The following is an 18,038-nucleotide window of genomic DNA, read 5'->3' on the forward strand; positions in this document are numbered from 1 at the left end:
CTGTGCCTTCTGGCAAATGCTGCTTATGCTCCTTAAACTCAGTTTTGTCTCTATCAAGGGACTGAAAATGGTGAGGGCCCCTGACTCCTGGGGAAGGGCTTTGGGTCTCTGTTTGCTACACTGCTGGCTAAATGAGTCAGTGCCCCTTCTTGGGCTCAGTGCCACTTAGGTGAGGCCAGGAGAGTTGGGGTGGGGGAAGAAACTGCTCGTAAAAGCAGGAGCTGCTTTAGTGGAGGGCTTGGGATAGAAGAAATGCCGGGCAGAGGACAAGGGCACTGTAGCAGACAAGGGCCTGGGCTACGAGGCTGGAGGAACTCTCCCTGGCTCCAGTGGCAACGCACCATGAGGATGAGGGCTCCTTTCTGCCCCTTCTGGATTTCACCCCTGTAAAATATGGATAACTGGGCTAACTTGCGGAGCCCTTGAAGAGCACACATGGGACTGGATTAAATGCAGTACACAGGGTTGAGGGGTAATACAAGTTCTTATTTATTAATATATAATAACAAAAATGATAAAGCTCACATCTGCAATTGCTTAGATCTTTGTTATAAGGTCTTGGTCACTTTGTCTGGACTGGCTGTGACCTTCAGTTCTGGAGTCTGGGCTAGGAAGACGTTCCAGTGACCTGTATAGAGGGAGGCAGAAGAGAGAAAAGGGCATATGTGTGAGCATGTGTACAACAGAGGCAGTGACTGGGGACGGGGAAAGCTGAGGGTAGGAGGAGCTGCATAGCTGGGGCTGGAGGATAGAGGTGACATCCTCATTATAACAGTTCTGGTCCATGACCCAGCCTTCAGACAATGTGTGTTTTGGGACTGGGATGGTTCCTGACTCCTGTTGGTAATACTCGCATCTGTGCCCTGCCCTCCTCTACCCCTACCTGGGCCCATTTTCCTAAAAGTAATGCAGAACAAATTAAGGGTACTAAGGACAGTGAGTAGGAGGGTTTCAATGGGAAATGTTCCAGTAGAGAGGGAGTGGGAAGCACCAGGGTTTGGAGGCTTAAACCTCCCTCCTACAGCTCTGTCCTCTCACCCCCACCCTCAACACCAAGACCAAAGCCAGCCAGCTCTGCTTCACCTTCCCTCTCTGGCTTCCGAGTTGAGAAATCTGGCCCAGCCGCCCACTGGATTCCTGTGCTGGGAACTGACGTCTATGGCTGACACCCCCCCTTGACAGCCCCTCCTCCTGGCACTAGCAGCCTGGGAACTCCCCAAGAGGTCCTGCCTCCATCCCTGCTCTCCTCTGAGGCCCCATTTCTCAGCCCAAGGTCCCACCTTCCTGGGTGCTGGTGAGCAGCCGGAAGTTCTGTGCCTCTTTCTGGAAGTCTTGCTTCCTGACTTTCTTGATCTGAATCAAGTGGAAGATTCCTGAGGGCAGAGACAAGGGCATGAGCAGGAAAAGCAGGACCTTATCATCAGTGACTTAGACTTAAAACCAACCCAGCCACCTCCTCCCCATTCCCCATTCTAATCAGTCACCAAATCCTGTGGAATAAATCTGAATATTTCCATCTGCTCTCCTATCTCACTGCCATTGTCCTCAGTCAGGCCTCCACTGCCCTGCCCCACTCACTATTCTAGAGCCTAGCTCCTCCCACTGCCCATCTAACTGTAATCCTAATGGTGGTCATTTAACATGTGTATGGAACCCTGCCATTCCCCTTCCATGACCTTCACTTCACCTCTAAGACAAGGTCCATACTCCATAATCTCTTTTCTCTGCTGACCCTGCTCCTGTCACTAGCACCATCTGCTTTCACACAGCTACCTGGCCACAGTTCCAGAACAGAGAGAGGGAAGGAGGGAGTGGAGGTGGGTGGCTGGCCCATATAGACTGGTCAAGCATTCTTCTGGGCAGAGAATATATGGTAAAGACCAATAGCTGTGCTTACTCAGTCACTAAAGAACTCAGAATGGTAGTACCTTGCATGTGGTCCAGCTCTAAGCAAACACCTGAAGTTCCCTGAGGGGCCAAGCCCTTCCAATGCCAGCCCCTTTACTGGAACACCTTCTCTGCTCCTTCTACTTCTCCCATTGCCAGGTGAACTGACCATTTCACCAAGCTTGGCTGTTATGTCTTCCCTAATCCACCCCTGAGACAGTGAGAACTTCCTCCTTGGGACAACCATAGCATTTGGCTTTTGCCATTGTACCCATTTCTAAGGTGCTATTGTTATGTATATTCCAGTGTCCCTGCCAGATTTCCACTTCTAGAGGGCTTTCCTCTTTGGATCCAGAGCTTGGCCCATATCAGGCATGTAGAATGAATGAATCCCTGGATGGATGGATGGATGGATGGGAGGGTGGGTAGAAGGATAGATGGAAGGATGGATGGATGGGAGGATGGGAAGATGGATGGTTTCATGGGAGGATAGGAGGATGGATGGATGAATGGATGGATGGATGGATGAGAGAATGGATGGATGGAGAAATGGATGGGATGATGGGAGGATGGATGAATGGATGGATGGATGGGAGGATAGATGGATGGAAAATGGGTGAGAGGATGAACAAATACATATGTGCCCAGGCTAGGTTTTGCTCTGAGGAGGAATGAAGTATGGCTAGATCCCCTGAGGTTTGTAGCTCATGGGGAGCTGGCCCCTGGCAACACACATGAGACTAGGCCCTGAGCACAGTGACATCGTACCAGCTGTTACCCACCAAGGCCTCTGGCCAAAAAGAACAGATGTAACCAGCAAGACCTCTGTTAAGCCAGCACCGCCTTCAAGAAAACCAAGAACTAAACAGGTTTATGGGAATCGGATTGGGACCCCATCAAGGGGAACAGAAAATACTGATCTTGGAACTGAGTTTTAGGAACCAGGAAACTGTCCCCAGTGCCATTTCCACTGACACCTAGCACTGTCCTTGGTACCCCCAGCCCAGAGGCCAAGGACCAGGATATAACTCTAAAAGTGCAGGGCTACATCACAGTTACAAGCATGAGATGAGGAAGGGACTTGTTCCTTACACAGGCCTGCCCCTGGAGAGGGAGTGACAGGAATGAGGGAGAGGGCCCGCACTATAGTCTCTAAAGCATAATGGGAAGACTGGGCTCTTGACCTGGAATCAAGAGCTGGCCTGAGGGCCATGGTAATGTCTCTTGTCCTTTGAAGGACTATGAAGATTTGAGGGTAACTGGGCCCTGTGGTCCCCAAGGGCAGAACTGGCTTTGGTAGATGAAAGAGGACAGGTTCCATTTATTGTGAAGATGAACTATGCCTGGGCTGAGCCATTCACAGTATTGGAACTGAGTCACTTGGGGGCATGTACACACTGGACCAGAGATCATCAGGAGGCTGCAGGGACATTTCTTTCCCAGACAGGGCTTAGGATTGAGATCTCTGAGGTCTTCCCTACCCTGAAGCTCCAGAATATCCAAGGTCCTTTCCCTTAGGCCAGCTCTCTCTTGGGTTCTGGTGCCTGGGGCTGGCCCTCCGTGGGGAGGCCTCACTAGCACAAGTCCTAACACCCACCTGCCTGCTATTTTCACTCCTCTGTGAGGACAGTGAGTGGTGTCCCCTGACAATCAGCCCTAGGAATGCTCATTTTGACTCTCCTGGTCTGAGACAGGGAAGGACTGAGGAAGCTGATCTAACATTTATGCAGTTCAGGGGTCAGGCCATGGGGAACATGGTAGTGACAGGAGGATGGCCTGGCATTGGGAAGGTGAAGAGTCCCACACATACTTCATTTCTTCTCTGTGGGGCCTGGTGTGATTGGCAGTGAGCTACAGCCCTGCTGTGCCATCCTGGCACAGCTTAGCCTTCCTCTAGTGGCTCCCTAAAAACATAAAGCACCTCTATGGAGGTGACACAGGGGACATCAGACCTGGGTTTGAATCCTTGCTTTACTGTTTAAACTGTGTGACTTTGAACAAGTTGTTTGATTTCTCAGGCTCAGTTTTCTTATCTACAAAATGGGCATTCATACATACCCCTTAGGTTTCTCACGAGGATTAGATGAGGCGCGTGTTACATAGTGCCTGCTACATGCAGGTCACAGAGCACAGGGAATGTGATCGTAGGCTCTGGAACTAAAGTTTGAGGCTGTTGCTACCATTCTGCCAGCAAAGCACCCCTTTGAAGTCCCTCTCAGCCCCCTACATTGTGGAGGCCCACCTCTGGGAGCCTTTCCTGGCCAGCTCAGCCCCCCGACAGCTCTCACTGAACTTGGGTCACTAAGCCATGCATTCCTGAGGACAGAACCTGGGGCTTATTACTTTCCATGGCCCCAGCACCTGCTTGGAGAGTGTGGATTCTGGGGAGGCCTAGAGTAAACATGCAGCCAGCACCAGTCCAGGGACTGACAGAATCTTCAGACTCAAAACAATGGAAAGGACAGACCTCCCAGCCTTGCTCACACACTACTCCTAAGCAGAGCTTGTTCCCTCCCTCCTCTGTAGGAAGGCTCTGGTTATGAGAAAGTTCCTCTCATTGATAGGAAACCTGCCTCTCTGCAATTCTTACCAACCCATGGGTGGGAGGAGGAAACTGACATTTGCAGTATGTTTATAGGTTAGGGGTTATCCTTATATCATTTCATTTAATCTTACAAAACCCCCTTCCCCGATTAACAGAAGAGAAAACTGAGGTCCAGAGAGGTCAAGTGATTGCCCAAGTTCATACAGCTAAGAAAGAGCAGAATCAGGATTTGAAGTGGCAGAGGTGGGATTCGAACCCAGGTCTGCCTTATTCCAAAGCCCATGCTTGTGGTCTGACCCTTGTGATCACTCAGAACATGGCTGTTCCCTCTGCCTGGGGCAGCCCTTCAGAACCATGAAGCCAGCAGTCCTGGCCCCCTGAGTCTTCTCTTCTCCAGGCTGAACAGCTCCACTTTCTTCGTCCATTCCTCCTACGACAGGGGGCAGAGTAGAGCAGGGAAAGAGCCGCATCTGACGTCACAAGACATGGGCTCTAGCTCCCGTCCTCTACTTACTGGCTGTGTGGCCTTGGGCCAGGTACTTCACCTCTCTGAGCCTCAGTTTCCTCATCTGTAAAATGGGGATAATAATATCTAACTCTCAGGATCGTTGAGGATCAAATGAGATAGTGAATGTGGAAGCACTTTATAAAGTGCGACACACATTGGTTGTCATGGTCATTCATCATTCTTAACATCATTCCCTCTTCCTCTTCCACCCCACTCCCTCAGCCAAACCCATCAGTGGAGAAAAGTGACCCTATCAGTAATTCACACTTAAAGACTTTAGTTTGAATCGTGGTTTAATGTTTCACTCTACCCAAGAGACTTATGTTTTTTAGGAAAAGCCATACAAACCAAACTCTCAGCAACCCCCTTATCAGTGAAAACTCCCCCTGATCTTCACTTGGTAATAGGAGCAGCCTATTAAATAGGGCAATTTTCTCACAGAATTCTGACACCAACTTACCTTGAAGTGATAGGATCCACCACTGAGAAAAGGCTGAGTGAAACTAGCCTCAAGGCCTAGTGCTTTGGGGATGCTGTCCTGCCTGGAAAGATCTGCCTCAGGGGCCACTGAAATCCTGAAATCCTACCATGAAACCGTCTCTCAGTTCCATCAGGGTAGGTTCCTTGCAAGATGCAATAACCCCTTCCCCCCAGGAGAGGGAGCACTTCAAGGCCTTGGCATCTCAGAGTGAGGGAATTTATCAGAACTGTCAAGAGAATCACAGACCAAGTTGGTCTCCCTGCTTCTTGGAATCAGGGACTCTTACACCTGAGAGGGCATTCAGAAGCACCTGATCAACAAAACACATCTAAGGCCCCGGGGGGTCTGGAGGACAGGAAGGGGAAAGGCCAGAGGTATCCCCAGCCCAGAGTGAGCTGCTCACCTTTTACCAGCTTCCAGAGGTAGATCTCCACCTGATCAGAGGCTTCGTGCTCAAGGGCAAAGCGATGCAGGGTGTCTGGGCTTGGGGATACTGACGTATGGACAAGAACCCGGCTGGGTGCTGTGGGACATCTGGTGGAACTGATCTCACTGTGGCCAGGGTCTGCCTTGTCCTCTGGATGAGATAAGGAACTCGTGAAGTATTCAATCAGCAAAGGCTATTCTTGAAAGTTCTAAGGTTCTAAGATTTTATGACTTGATGGAGTCCAGACATTATATGAGTCTTGTCAGGCACCTGATTCTATTACTGTAACATTTCATCGTTCCATTACGGTCTGACATTTTCCCCTCCTGTGCTCCTGCAGTCTGTGCGTCTATAAACCCTGCGTCCTGTGGCTCTGAGTGTGTGCACCTCCAGGTCTGAGATATTCCAAGTGTCTGTGGCCCTGGGGAGAGTGTCTGTGCCCTCCCTGCTCCCAGCACCTCCTTGTACCTGGGCAAATCTTGCAGCACTTGCCAGCCACTTTCTCAGGGTGATGGCATGGATACTCGGTAGGGCAGGTCACACGCTGGCAGTCCTGGTGGCCATCCTGACAAGTACATAGGATGCAGGGCAGGGGGCCAAAGGAGCGGAAGGCAGGGTGCCACACCTCCCCATGGGAGTATGTCTTCCCTCCATGCACGCAGGCTAGATCAGGACAGGAAGAGTGAAGGGTCAGTGCCCCAGGCCCAGCCAGATTCTCTGGGCAGCAGCAGATGGGATGGGCCCTGGAGGAGCTCCCTCCCCGCAACAGTGTGACCTGCAAAGCACAGGCCAGGGTGTAACACCTGTCCTCTGACACTCCCCCATCTCAGCACCCAGGGCTGAGATGCCCCAGTAGGGACTAGCTGAAGATGGAGAGCCCTCCCCTAGCTTAGGGAGTAAGGAGAGGGCTGGCCTGGGGGTAGGAGAACTGAGATCAACTTGACACCTGTTGATCGCATGAGCTCTGGCAAGTCCCTTTCCCCTTCCCCACCTCAGAGTCCTATCTGTGCAATGGGCTGGGATTTGGTAGCCACATGGCTCTCCATCACCACCAGTGGGGGACCCCTGCAGTGAGGCCCAGACCCTTATGCAGCCCTGGCTTCCCCGACTCCATCCCGACGGTCTCTCTGCAGCCCAGCTCCCTTCTTCCTTTGTCAAAAATTTCCTCAGCACTGCTTGATATTAATTTATTCATCTTTCTCCCCAGCTAGCCCATGAACCACTTGAGGGCAGAGACCATTCTTCACCTCTCTGTTCTGTCTCTTCCATTTACTAGAAAAGGCACGACAGAGACTCAAAAAATATTGCTGTACTGTTCTAGGACTGGTTCTATCTCTGACTCAATGCTGTGCCCTTCAAGGTCCTGTCAAATGCGGGTTAGACCCCTTGACCTCCAAGGGCACTTTCAGTTTTGATATTCTATGAGATTACAAGCTCATGGCCAAGTTGAGTTCGGGGAACCAGAAGAAGGGGTACAGGAGGTAGACACAGTTGGGTCCCCTGCACCCATCAACAGATTGGAGCAGGGTCCAGCCCCACCTTTCTTATGTTTCTCCTTCAGGACAATCTTGACAGTTGTGCTGCCTGCCCCCTTTGGTCGGAAGTGACGAGGGATGAAGCCCCGAGGGGAGCTGGGGCCAGTGGGGGCTGGGGTGCCAGGGCCTTTCTTTTTCCCGCCATCGCCTAAACATGGATCCTGAGAACGTCTCTGCAAATGGCAAGAAGAACATGGCTCACTCTCTGAGTTCCACAGTCTACTGATGGGGGAGGAGCCATGGGCAAGGCTGCAGCAAGAGGCCTGAGGGTGAACACCACAGATTTCCCAGTGAAGAGAGGGCATAGGCTCCAGATAGAAAGATCTGGATGGGGTCTAGGATGTTCTCAGTGGATTTTTGAAAACTCTCAGAGCATAGTGATTTGAAAATCCAGTCTCCATCAAACCTTTCCAGGCCTCGTCAGAGCCAGGACCTTGGGGCTGGAGTGAGTAGAAGCTGCTGGGGTTTTGATCTGGGAGACATAACTGATGAAAGATGTGGAGAACTTAAGTGAGAAACAGAAAGTGAAGACGGTGTGCAGGCCTAGCAACTCAGGATGCTGAGGCAGGAGGATTGCAAGTTCAAGGCCAGCCTCAGCAACTTAGAAATGCAGCATCTTAGCAAGATTCTGTGTCTAATTTTTGTTTAAAAATAAATAAAATTAAAAGGGCTGGTGATGTAGCTCAGTGGTAAAATGCTCCTGTTCAATCCCCAGTGCAAAAAAAAAAAGGAAAAGAAAAGAAAAGAAAAAAGAAGGTGAGTACATAGTAAGAGTACGAACCAGGAATTCTCTTTTGTGTTAGTTGGTATGAAAAAAGGATGGGCATCCTATGGGGCAGAAGACTAAGATCAGGCCGCATGCAGAGACAAAAGTCTTCATGCTCAAAAGTCTTTTCCTGAGCTCCTAGAATCCAAGAGCCCAAGGTGCTGCCCCTCTAGATCAGATCTGGTCTAGCAATGACGGCAAAGGGTGGGAAGCGAGGATAGCTTATGGGCTTTGCAGTTAAGTTTGGGAACTGGCAGCTCCAGACCATGGGAGAGGAGCAAGTGGACAGGGGACAGAACCTAGTACTGCCCTCTCCACCCTCTCCTAGCCCAGAGGATCAATGGGAGTCAGTGTCTGGCCCTTTCTCCCACCTCCTTCCTCTCAGACCAGCAAGAGAGCAGTTCAGCCCATCTTAACTGCAGACTGGACTGGGAAGGGAAAACACAGAGGTAGATCCCAGACAAAGAACCAGTGCCCCAAGAACTGGGAGGGGCGCCTGATTCAAACCAGAGGTCATTCCCTTAGGAGAACATGTTCCTGAAGGCAGCCTGAGGACAGGACAGATGGAACAGTGACAAAGAGATCCCCAAGAGGGAAGTAGGGAAGTTTAGGTCCTGCTCCTAGACCGTGTGGATACCTGTTTTCTCCCAGGCTCCTTCCTGACCCATCAGCCATGATGGGAGTGCAGCGAGAGGAACTAGACTGGGGTAACGGGGAGGTGGCTAGCATAGCTGACCCAAGGCACTGATGATCCATGAGTCATGCGGATTTAGGTCCAGATACAGCCTCTCTATCCTCCCTACTAGGGTAAGCTACATACTTACCATCCCACTGTGTGTTTGCGTGGGATCCTCTTCAGCTGATGTCTCACCTGCTCCATCTGAAAACTCAAAAGGAAGATAGGTCAGCCTCCAGTTCCTCAGCCCTGCTAGCTCCGGCCCTGAGGCTTCCACCCACAGACTCTGCCCTTTCCAGAGAATAGTGCGTTTCCACAGACCCAGCCTACCGGCAGGATCCTCCGCCCAGGGGTAACTCATCCTACTTCCCATTTCAGCCTCCCCTCATCCTGGATTTCTTCCTTATTTTCCCACAATGACCTCCTGGTCACCATTAAGACTGAACTGCTTGACCAGGCCAGAGCATTGTGTTAATCTTGGGTTTTTTGTTGTTGTTGTTGTTGTTGTACTGGGGATTAAACCCAGAGGTGCTTAACCACTGAGCTACATCCCCAACTCTTTTTTTATTTTTTATTTAGAGACAGGGTCTTGCTGAATTGCTTATGGCCTTCCTAAGTTGCTGAGGCTAGCCTTGAATTTGTGATCTGCCTGCATTAACCTCCCAAGTCTCTAAATCAGGCACAGTGGTGCCCACTTATAGTCTTACTGGTTGAGATAATAAGGCAGGAGGGTTCCTTTGAGCCCAGGAGTTCAAGAATAGCCTAGACAATATAGCAAGATTCTGTCTCAAGAAAATAAAAACAAAATCAAATCACGCAGGACATGGTTGCACACGCCTGTAATCCCAGTGGCTTGTGAGGCTGAGATGGCAGGATTGCATGTTCAAAGCCAGCCTCAGCAATTTAGGAAGACCCTAAGCAACTCAGTGAGACCCTGTTTCTAAATAAAAAATAGGGCTGGGATGTGGCTCAGTGGTCGAGTGCCTCCGAGTTCAATCCCTGGTACCAAAAAAAAAAAAAAAAAAAAAAAAAAAAAGACAACTTCTCTGGGATACTGAGCCATCGTGGATGTCCAAGGACCCAGAATCCCACTCCTGTAGCCAGTTTAGCCACAGTGTCCTGGACAGCCACCCCTCTTACCTACAGCTGCACTGAAGTATGAGGCCTTGGTTTTCACCCCACACTCCCAGGTCCCTACCCTCCAGCCCCTCGGCCCCTCCAGTTGAACACTGCAGGACCTTCTAGCTTCCACTCCCCTAGGGAACCAGCTCACAGAGCCCTGTGGAGACCCACAGCTTCCTATAGCCCTGAGTGCCATCTCTCTCCTAGGCCGGCCTCTACCATCTAGCTCCCACTGAGCTTTCCTACTTCCCAGAATCAGACATTGGAGTTAATATCTGTAGGAAATCACAGGCCAACTTCTGTGGGCACAATTGATGCCCAGAGAAGGCAAGAAATTTGTGGCGTTAGCTTCAAGAACCGGGACTACACTTGAGTCACTCCTGGTCCAGTGCATCTTCCAAAATGCCACCATCTGAAGCATTCCCTTGCCCTGAGTGCTGCCTCCTCCAGAAAGCTGTCCTTGACTACCCAGCACACAGGGAACAGCCTGGCTACTTCCTTCTGCTCAAGCCCAGCCTGCCCTTCACTAGCCTGTGTGTGGGCCTCTCTTTCATCCAGAGATTCTACAGCCATGTTCTGAACCCCGGTGAGCCAAATCCTGTGCCCCACCCTGCCACGAGGAAGACAGGAAGAGACATGGTCCCAATCTGGGTTAGTCCTTGCTTTTGTGCCATTTCGCCCCTTTGAGCCTCTTCTGATCTAGCGACATGGCCACTGGCACACTATAGCAGTGCCGCTTCTGCTCCAGCCAACAGGTCCTTAACCTAGCAGCACCCCTCCTGTGCCTGCACCTCCTGTTCATGGCCAGTGTCCTGACTTCTTACCTCACTCCACTCCTGCCTGCCACTCCCAGTGCTACCCAGCACCCAGTACCCAGCACCCAGCACCGACACGAATGCATGGCAGGGAAGCATAAAGGAATTCCCCACCCTTGGGGTGAACCTTTGACCATGGGTGGATAAATTCTTACCTCTTCCTCTGCCACCCCCATAGTTTTCTATCTATCTTTCTTTCCCTTCCTTTCTTTTTTCCCTGGTGCTGGGGATTAAAACCAGGCCTGTGCATAGGTAGCCACTATGCTATGCCCCAGCCCCACCCTGGGCTTTTCTAAGAAGATCACTTAGAACACAAGATCCCCTGGTTTGCCAAGCAGAGGCCAGACCCCAAACACATCCCTGTGTTACTTCTCTCTCCTGCTCTGCCCCACTCTCCCTTTCCCTGCTTCCGGGGTTGCGATGATAATGTAAATGGCACGTTGGTCTCTGCAGTGGGCTCTATTTTCCAGTAGGGGTCCAGGCCAAGCCACCTTTGCCTTGGAGGAATGGTCCCCGTATGCTGGGTGTACCGGGGGTTCCTTCTAGCTCTGACACTTCATGGTTAGTCCACAGAGGAGGGCCCGGGGTGGCTGGCGGATCTAGGTACAGACTCACCTTTGCAGGCCTGGCAGCAGGAGGCAGGCAGCGGGAGGGGTGCGGGGCAGCCGGGTTCAGGGCAGGTGGCGAGGCCACAGTAGATCTGGCCTTCCTGACACACAGAACAAATGGCCGCTGAAAGGAGCTCTGAAGAGAACCAGCCTAGGAGCTAGGAGAGCCCTGGTCCCTGAGAGCAAATGTGCTGGAGGTCTCCCCTGAGGTGTGGGGAGGAGAACACGAGGCTCCTGGGCGAGGTCCAGCCAGCTTGGGGTGATGGGCAGGGGGATGTCCCCTGTGCCATTTCCACTCCCCCCATGGCCCCTGGAGGTAATATCATCTTTTTCTAAAGCCTTTTCACACCTAGTCTTCCCTGGATTCTCACAGCAACCTGTGAAGAGGAGTTCTCCCCTCGCAGATGAGAGGACCCCTGAGGAGGGCCTGTTTCATGGAGTCAGAGAGACAGTTGGGGCAGAATGGACTGAAGCCCAGCCCTTAGACTTTTCCTACTAAAATCAAGATCTCCTGGCCTGGAACAGGGGCCCCAGCATGGGTGGAGGTCCAGATGAGTGATGCCTGGGGCTTATCTTGATCTTACTTAAAAGTCCTTGGCCTCCCACTTTGGTACCAGCCTTGAAAGACAAGACCACAGGGCAAAGGGCCCTCTGAGAGGAAGGAGGCCAAATGACATTGGTGAGGGTTTCTGTTTTCTGGGCTTAATTTTTCCCTTCTGTAAAATGGGGGCACACCCATCTAGGTTGTGGATCAACCAAGGGAATGGTTACAAAAACCAACTGTGAGGCTAATGTTCCCAGAGAAAGTGATGTGACCTGGAGTGCTCCTCCTGCTCCTCCCAATGAGGCTAAGAAGAAAGAATCTCTATCCCTCAGATGAAGCCAGGAATTGAGCCGGTCTCATAAGCAGGGAGGAGAAGAAAGAAGTGGGGACTCTAGTATCCAGTTAGAATGGACAAAAGTATCACTAGAATGTTCTCACCAGCCTGCTACCCTCATTTCTGCCTCTTCCCCCACACCTGTACTAATCCAGGCCTTCCCTACACAAAAAGCAATGTGATACAGGGAAAAGAATGTGAGCTTTTTGGAGTGACCTAGCCCTACATCTGCAATATGGCTCTGCCACTTACTAGCTGTGTGACCTTAGGCAAATCACTTGACTGATCTTAGCTCCAGTTTCCTAAAGAATAGGAATAGTGAACTGGGGTTGTAGGTTCAATGGTAGAGCATTTGCCTAACACCTTTGAGGCACTGGGTTCAATCCTCAGCACCACATAAAAAAAGTTATAAAAATATATATTTTAAAAAAGAATAGGAATAGTGATATGCTCCTTCTATTTCCTATAGGTAGATATATATGGCATTTCTATTAATCTAATGGTGCAATGTACTACACTACTGAGAGAGGCCCAGGCCACTTGCAAGGTTGTTTCATAGTCACTCCCAGGTATTTATAAGTTGTTTGCTCTGCAGCAACAGATTGGATTCAGACTGATGGGGCTTTCACTGAAGAAATGGGGAGGCAGGCCTGAGAGAAATGACCTGCCCAAAGTCACACAAGGAACCAAGGCAGAACTGGAACTCAAACCTCATCTCCCCTAGGGAGACTTCCCCTAGAGAGGACAGCACCAAGTCAGACTCCCTCTTAGAGGAACTATGGCTAGAGAAACTGGATGGTCAGCTAGTAAGGATGTCAGAAGAGCAGAGATTTCTCTAGATGCAAAAGAGAGCCCCATCTAGAGGGCTCTGAGCAAGAGGGCGAAGACTTTCTAGGCCAAGCCATTCCAGGCCATTCTCTGTTCTCTGGTAATATTGCCAAGTCCATCCTGCCTATCCCTGACCACAGGCAGGGAGAGTTGAAGCAGTTTCAGATTAAATTCCATTTGCTACCATCTGGCCTTCTCTCTGGACCCCAGGACTGATGAACAATCATTCATTCTTTCATTCTGCAATTCTCCTAAGCATCTTCTGCATGCCACATCCTGGGCTGAGAGCAGCAGAGACACAGAAACAAAATGGGTGTGTTCAGGGCTCAGTGGTATAGTGCTTGCTGAGTGTATGTAAGGCCCTGGGTTCCATCCCCAGCACTGCCCTGCCTCCAAAAAAAGTTATATTCCCTCTTCTTAAGGAGTGCAGTGCCCACTGAGGGAAGCAGAAATGGGCTACTCAGTACCAGTGATCAGTGCTGTAACAGGAAGACTAGGAGGGTGTGGAAGCCCAGAAAGGTCACCTGACCCAGATAAGGCAGGATATTCCAGACCCTAGAGGTTCCCTTCCCTCTAAGCTCTTCCGTTTTAAGACCAGGGAAAAAATCCTTCCCACCCTCATCCATACTGCTGTGCTCTTTCCAGGCCTGGACACCAGAGGGACAGTAAAGGTCTTACGGTACAGCTGCAGAGGACACACTGGTTGGGCAGGCGGGTGGGGAACAGCTCCCGAGCAGTGAAGATCTCTCCATGTTGGTACATGGTCCCATTGTGCTGGCAGGACTTTGGTAGGGCACGGAGCCCAGAGGGGGTATGAGGTTCTGCAGGTGGGGAGGGTCAGGAGGAAGAAGAAAATGAGGCTTTATGTGGACCTATGATTTTTTGCTAGAATTAAACAGTCCACTCTTCTGAAGATTTTGCATATTATCCTTTCTTGGCATTTAAAATGAACCCTGGCATCTGCCTTCCCAGCCATTCCCCACATCAGCCCGCTGAGGGGTCCTGCTGACACCTACAGCTGACCACATTCCTCCCTCGCCCTCCACCACAGCCTTGCAGCCCCTCAGCATCTTAGCTGGTCCTGACCAAAGCGAGAAGGAAAGCCCAGAAGCCTCAGCCCCACTGAGGTGCACAGCGCTCACGCAGCAGCTTCTGGTGCCAAGACCTGTTCTAGGTGCCAAGGGCCACAGCTGGGAGGAAAAAAGTCCCCATCCTCAGAGAGCTATGTTCTCAGAGTCAGCTGGAATGATCTCCACTGCCCCTGTAATGGGGTAAACTTCCACCATTCACTGAGGGCCAGGACCCCCACCCCATCACCTGCCAATAAGTCAGTCCTCCTGCTGGGCAGAGGACTGTGCCTAAGACAACTCATTCATTCAAGAACCTTCACCAAGCACCTTCCCTGGACCAGGCACCATGCAAGACATTGGGAATAGAGTAAAGACCCAGATTCCTCCAGATCCTACCATCAGAAGTCCCACAATGTAAATGGGGGAGAGAGACAAGCCACAGGCAACAGAACTGCAGAATGGTGAGGGCTGGGGCAGGTGGAAGGTCAGAAATGGCTGCAAAGAGGAGAAAGCTTCCCAAGGGGGCTGATGGCTAAATGGAGTCTTGAAGAACAAGGAGAAGCTAAGCCCAGTGACCCATCCCAGCGACTTGAGAGATGAGGCAGGGTATTGCAAGCTCAAGGCCAGCCAGCCGGGGCAACTTAGTGGGCAACTCAAAATAAAAAAAATAAAAAGGGCTAGGGATGTGGCTCATTGGTCTAATGCCCCTGGGTTCAAGCCTAGTACCAAAAAAATAGAAGAACAAATGGAGCTAAGCAGGTGGAGGGGCAGAGGGTGGGGAGAGGCAGTAAAAAACTTGGAGTAGGGAGGGACCTAGGCCAAGGCACAGAAAAGTCCACAGTCAGCCAGGAGAGGTGGGGGCCCTGGAGTCAGCACAGATACAGAAGGGGCATGATGCCCTCAGAGAAGGTGACGCTGAGAGCCTCTGCTCCCTAAGGAACCCAAAGCCAGGGATTTCTGTGACTCATGTTAGGGCCCTCCTGGGCTCCCATTTAGAAAATGGGCACCTCTCCACACGAACCTCCCTGCAGCTCACAGGACAGCCTGATTCCAGAGCCCAGAATGAGGTCTCCATAGGGAACCCCTTCCTTGTCACCTTCTTGATGTTTCTGAACATTGATTCTCTTCTGAGCATCTCACTGGTCCTTCTAAGTTGGTCTCTCCTAGTCTCCTTGGTTGTGCCATTTGTTCTCAAGCCATCTCTCTTCTCTCTTGCCTTTACTTCCTAGTATCCTAGTCTCAGAGGCTCTTAGTCTTAAAGCCATGGAATCACAGACATTTAGCATTAGGACAAATAGAGTCACCTAATTTCAGCATTGGAGGAATCTTGGAGTACAGGCACCAACTCCTTTGCTCCCTCCCAGCCCCAGGAAAGTCATCATGGGGGCTCCCCAACAGGACTACTGTGGTTTTGGATACAATTTGACTGTGTCCCCCAGAGGTTCATGAGCTGGAAGTTTGAGCTTGGGAAATGGCCTGACCTTTAAGAGGTGGGGCCTAGTGGAATCGATTAGGTCATGAGGAGCGTTCTTAGAAGAGAAAAATGTAATTCTCATAGGACCTAGTTAGTTCCTATGAGTGAGTTGTTATTAAGCAAGTCTGCCCGGCAGGCATGGTGGTGCACACCTTTAATCTTAGTAACTTGGAAGGCTGAGGCAGGAGGGTCATAAGTTTAAGGCCAGCCTCAACAACTTAGTGAGGCCCTTTGTAACTAAGTGAGACCCTGTCTCAAAATAAAAAAATAAAAAGAACTGGGGATGTGACTCAGTGATAAAGCATCCTAAATTCAATCCCTGGTACCAAACCAATAAATCAACACAGTGAGTCCACCTGTGCTCTTGCCTTCTGCACACAGTCAAGTCAGTTCTCTGTTTCTACATTATGTTGTGACCCCATTGAGAGGGACCCCACCAAAAGCCAAACTGAGGAGGCTGCAAGATTTTGGACTTTCAACCTTCAAAACTGTAAGCCAAATAATCTTTTAAGTATCCAGCTTCAGGTATTTTGTTACAGAAACAGAGCCCATATAAGAGCCTTCCAGCCCACGATCACTCACCGTCACTTCCCACGATGTGTCCACTTCCCCCAATCCTGGCCAGCTAGAGAGAGATTGGAGCCCAAGTGTGCCAGTCAACAGGCCAAGCAAGCCCCTATCTCCTCCAGTTATTTTTTTTACTTTTTCTACCTCCTCCTGCCAGGCACACCTACTTAAGAATGAGAAGTTAGCTGCTACCTCAGCCCTGCATGGGGATCCGTGTTTCCTCCTCTAAGATTCTCTGTTTCTCAGTGCCTTAGTGGGCAGAGACTGCTGCTCTCCTTCCAAGGGCTCTGCTCAGCTGGAAACTGCATCAGGAGTAAGGTGAAGGGCAGTAGGCAGTGAGGATGTTGGTGCAAGGGGAAGAGCGAGGCTACTTACCCACACACCTGGGACAGCACTGCTGTGGCTCCGTCACAGGCTGGGGGCAGTGGACAGGTGGGCAGTGGAGGCGGTAACAACTCACCTGGGCAGTCTAAAGGGGACACAGGGGTCAACCCTGGCTCTGAAGAACCATGCCTCTCTCCTGCACTGGTGGTCCTTTCCCCAAACCTCCACCCCAACTAGGGAACTCTCTGCCTCATTTTAAGCCTGTGACGGGATTAAAACCAATGAACTCCAGTGGGCCCAGTCCCTCCCCACCCCTGCCCACTGTGGAGATCTCACTTGGCCACTCATCCGCATCCCCCTTCCACCCTGGAGAAGGGCAGACCTGCTTGTGAATTTTCCCAGATGTTGTGTCCCTTCATAGTGTGTGAGAAATACAAGTAATAGCCTTGAGTTATTTTGACATTGATCTGGGTGCTTTGACACTGCTATCTTTAACTGTAGGGCTTTTAACTCTGACCCTGAGCCTTCTTGTCAAGGGAGGAATGTAACATCTGAGGGCAGGTGACCAGGATGGGGACAAGACTAAATACCTGATGTGGAGAAGACTCAGGGTACTAAGATTCCATCCCCTGAATCTCCGGAGGTCCAGGAAATCCTGGACAGAGCCTTTGGAGTTAGCACTAGAGAAGGAGGGACCCAAAGTTCTTTTACTTTTTCAGGTATAGCACATGAGAGAGAATCAGGCAGTGAAACACAAACATACACACACAGAGAGACCAGCAGAAACTGCAAGAAAGGCCACCACCCCTTTTGGAGATTTTTCCAGTTCACTAGGCAGCCTCTCAGCCCCTCCTCAGCCTTCCCACCTCTCACTCTCCCCTCATTACAGGTTCACTGCACTGTGTGGCCAGAAGCCATCAATATCTGTCTCACCTATTCAACAATGAACCCAAAGGAGTGATCAGCACAGGGCCTTGCTCTGAGTGCCTACTCAAGTCCCAGTGAACAAATGAGTGAGTGATGGATGAGAGGGGGCACAAGGAGAGGAGGCACAGATGTTCTCTCTCAGATGAATAGTAGGCTTTGTTCAGAACTGTGAAGTTGGTAACTTGTTTCCAGGTCCCATATCCTGGTCCTTCCTACTGCCATTTTCTCAGCAGAGGTCCCTGACAGTATTTTCCCCAGAGGCCACCTCTTGCCCCATGGAAGACCTGAGACAGGTCTTAGTCCCTCTGAGGTCACTGCTGCTCAAGATGGCCAGAGATAATTACCAGGACTAATCTCCATGTTGAGGAGCATCCCTGAGTCCACAGGGACTGCTGAGCTCTAATAGGGGTCTTCCAGAAGCCCAGCACACATGAGTGCTTAATCAACATCAGGAGGGTAAACTGATCCCCTCAGATGACAAACTAGGTGGAGTGTGAAGGACTGTGTGGCCTAAGGAGTTAGAGTGTCTCTGCTGACTGTGGCCTTGGAGGAGCCATGGGTTGGAGGTGACCAGCAGCAGGCAGCAGGAAATGAGGTGGA

General features: G+C 50.8%; 1 protein-coding gene across 2 annotated transcripts in view; it reads right to left on the bottom strand.

The window, feature by feature from the left end:
* Positions 1-465: 465 nt before the first annotated feature.
* Chrdl2 (chordin like 2) overlaps positions 466-18,038 on the bottom strand; it is a 30,884-nt gene continuing 13,311 nt past the window's right edge. The window contains exons 3-12 of one of the 2 annotated variants that reach the window (XM_040284939.2): positions 16,563-16,656; positions 13,755-13,897; positions 11,378-11,471; positions 8,974-9,029; positions 7,388-7,556; positions 6,317-6,511; positions 5,825-5,998; positions 4,947-5,001; positions 1,281-1,373; positions 466-628 (exon numbers count right to left, since the gene is read on the bottom strand). In XM_040284939.2, coding sequence (XP_040140873.2) covers positions 538-628; positions 1,281-1,373; positions 4,947-5,001; positions 5,825-5,998; positions 6,317-6,511; positions 7,388-7,556; positions 8,974-9,029; positions 11,378-11,471; positions 13,755-13,897; positions 16,563-16,656 — 1,164 coding nt within the window. In that variant the 3' untranslated portion in view covers positions 466-537. The remainder of the gene's footprint in view (positions 629-1,280; positions 1,374-4,946; positions 5,002-5,824; positions 5,999-6,316; positions 6,512-7,387; positions 7,557-8,973; positions 9,030-11,377; positions 11,472-13,754; positions 13,898-16,562; positions 16,657-18,038) is intronic. The other variant, XM_005323195.5, reaches the window with a different exon arrangement.

The sequence above is a fragment of the Ictidomys tridecemlineatus genome, chromosome 4, assembly GCF_052094955.1.
Source record: "Ictidomys tridecemlineatus isolate mIctTri1 chromosome 4, mIctTri1.hap1, whole genome shotgun sequence".
Taxonomy (NCBI): Eukaryota; Metazoa; Chordata; class Mammalia; order Rodentia; family Sciuridae; genus Ictidomys; species Ictidomys tridecemlineatus.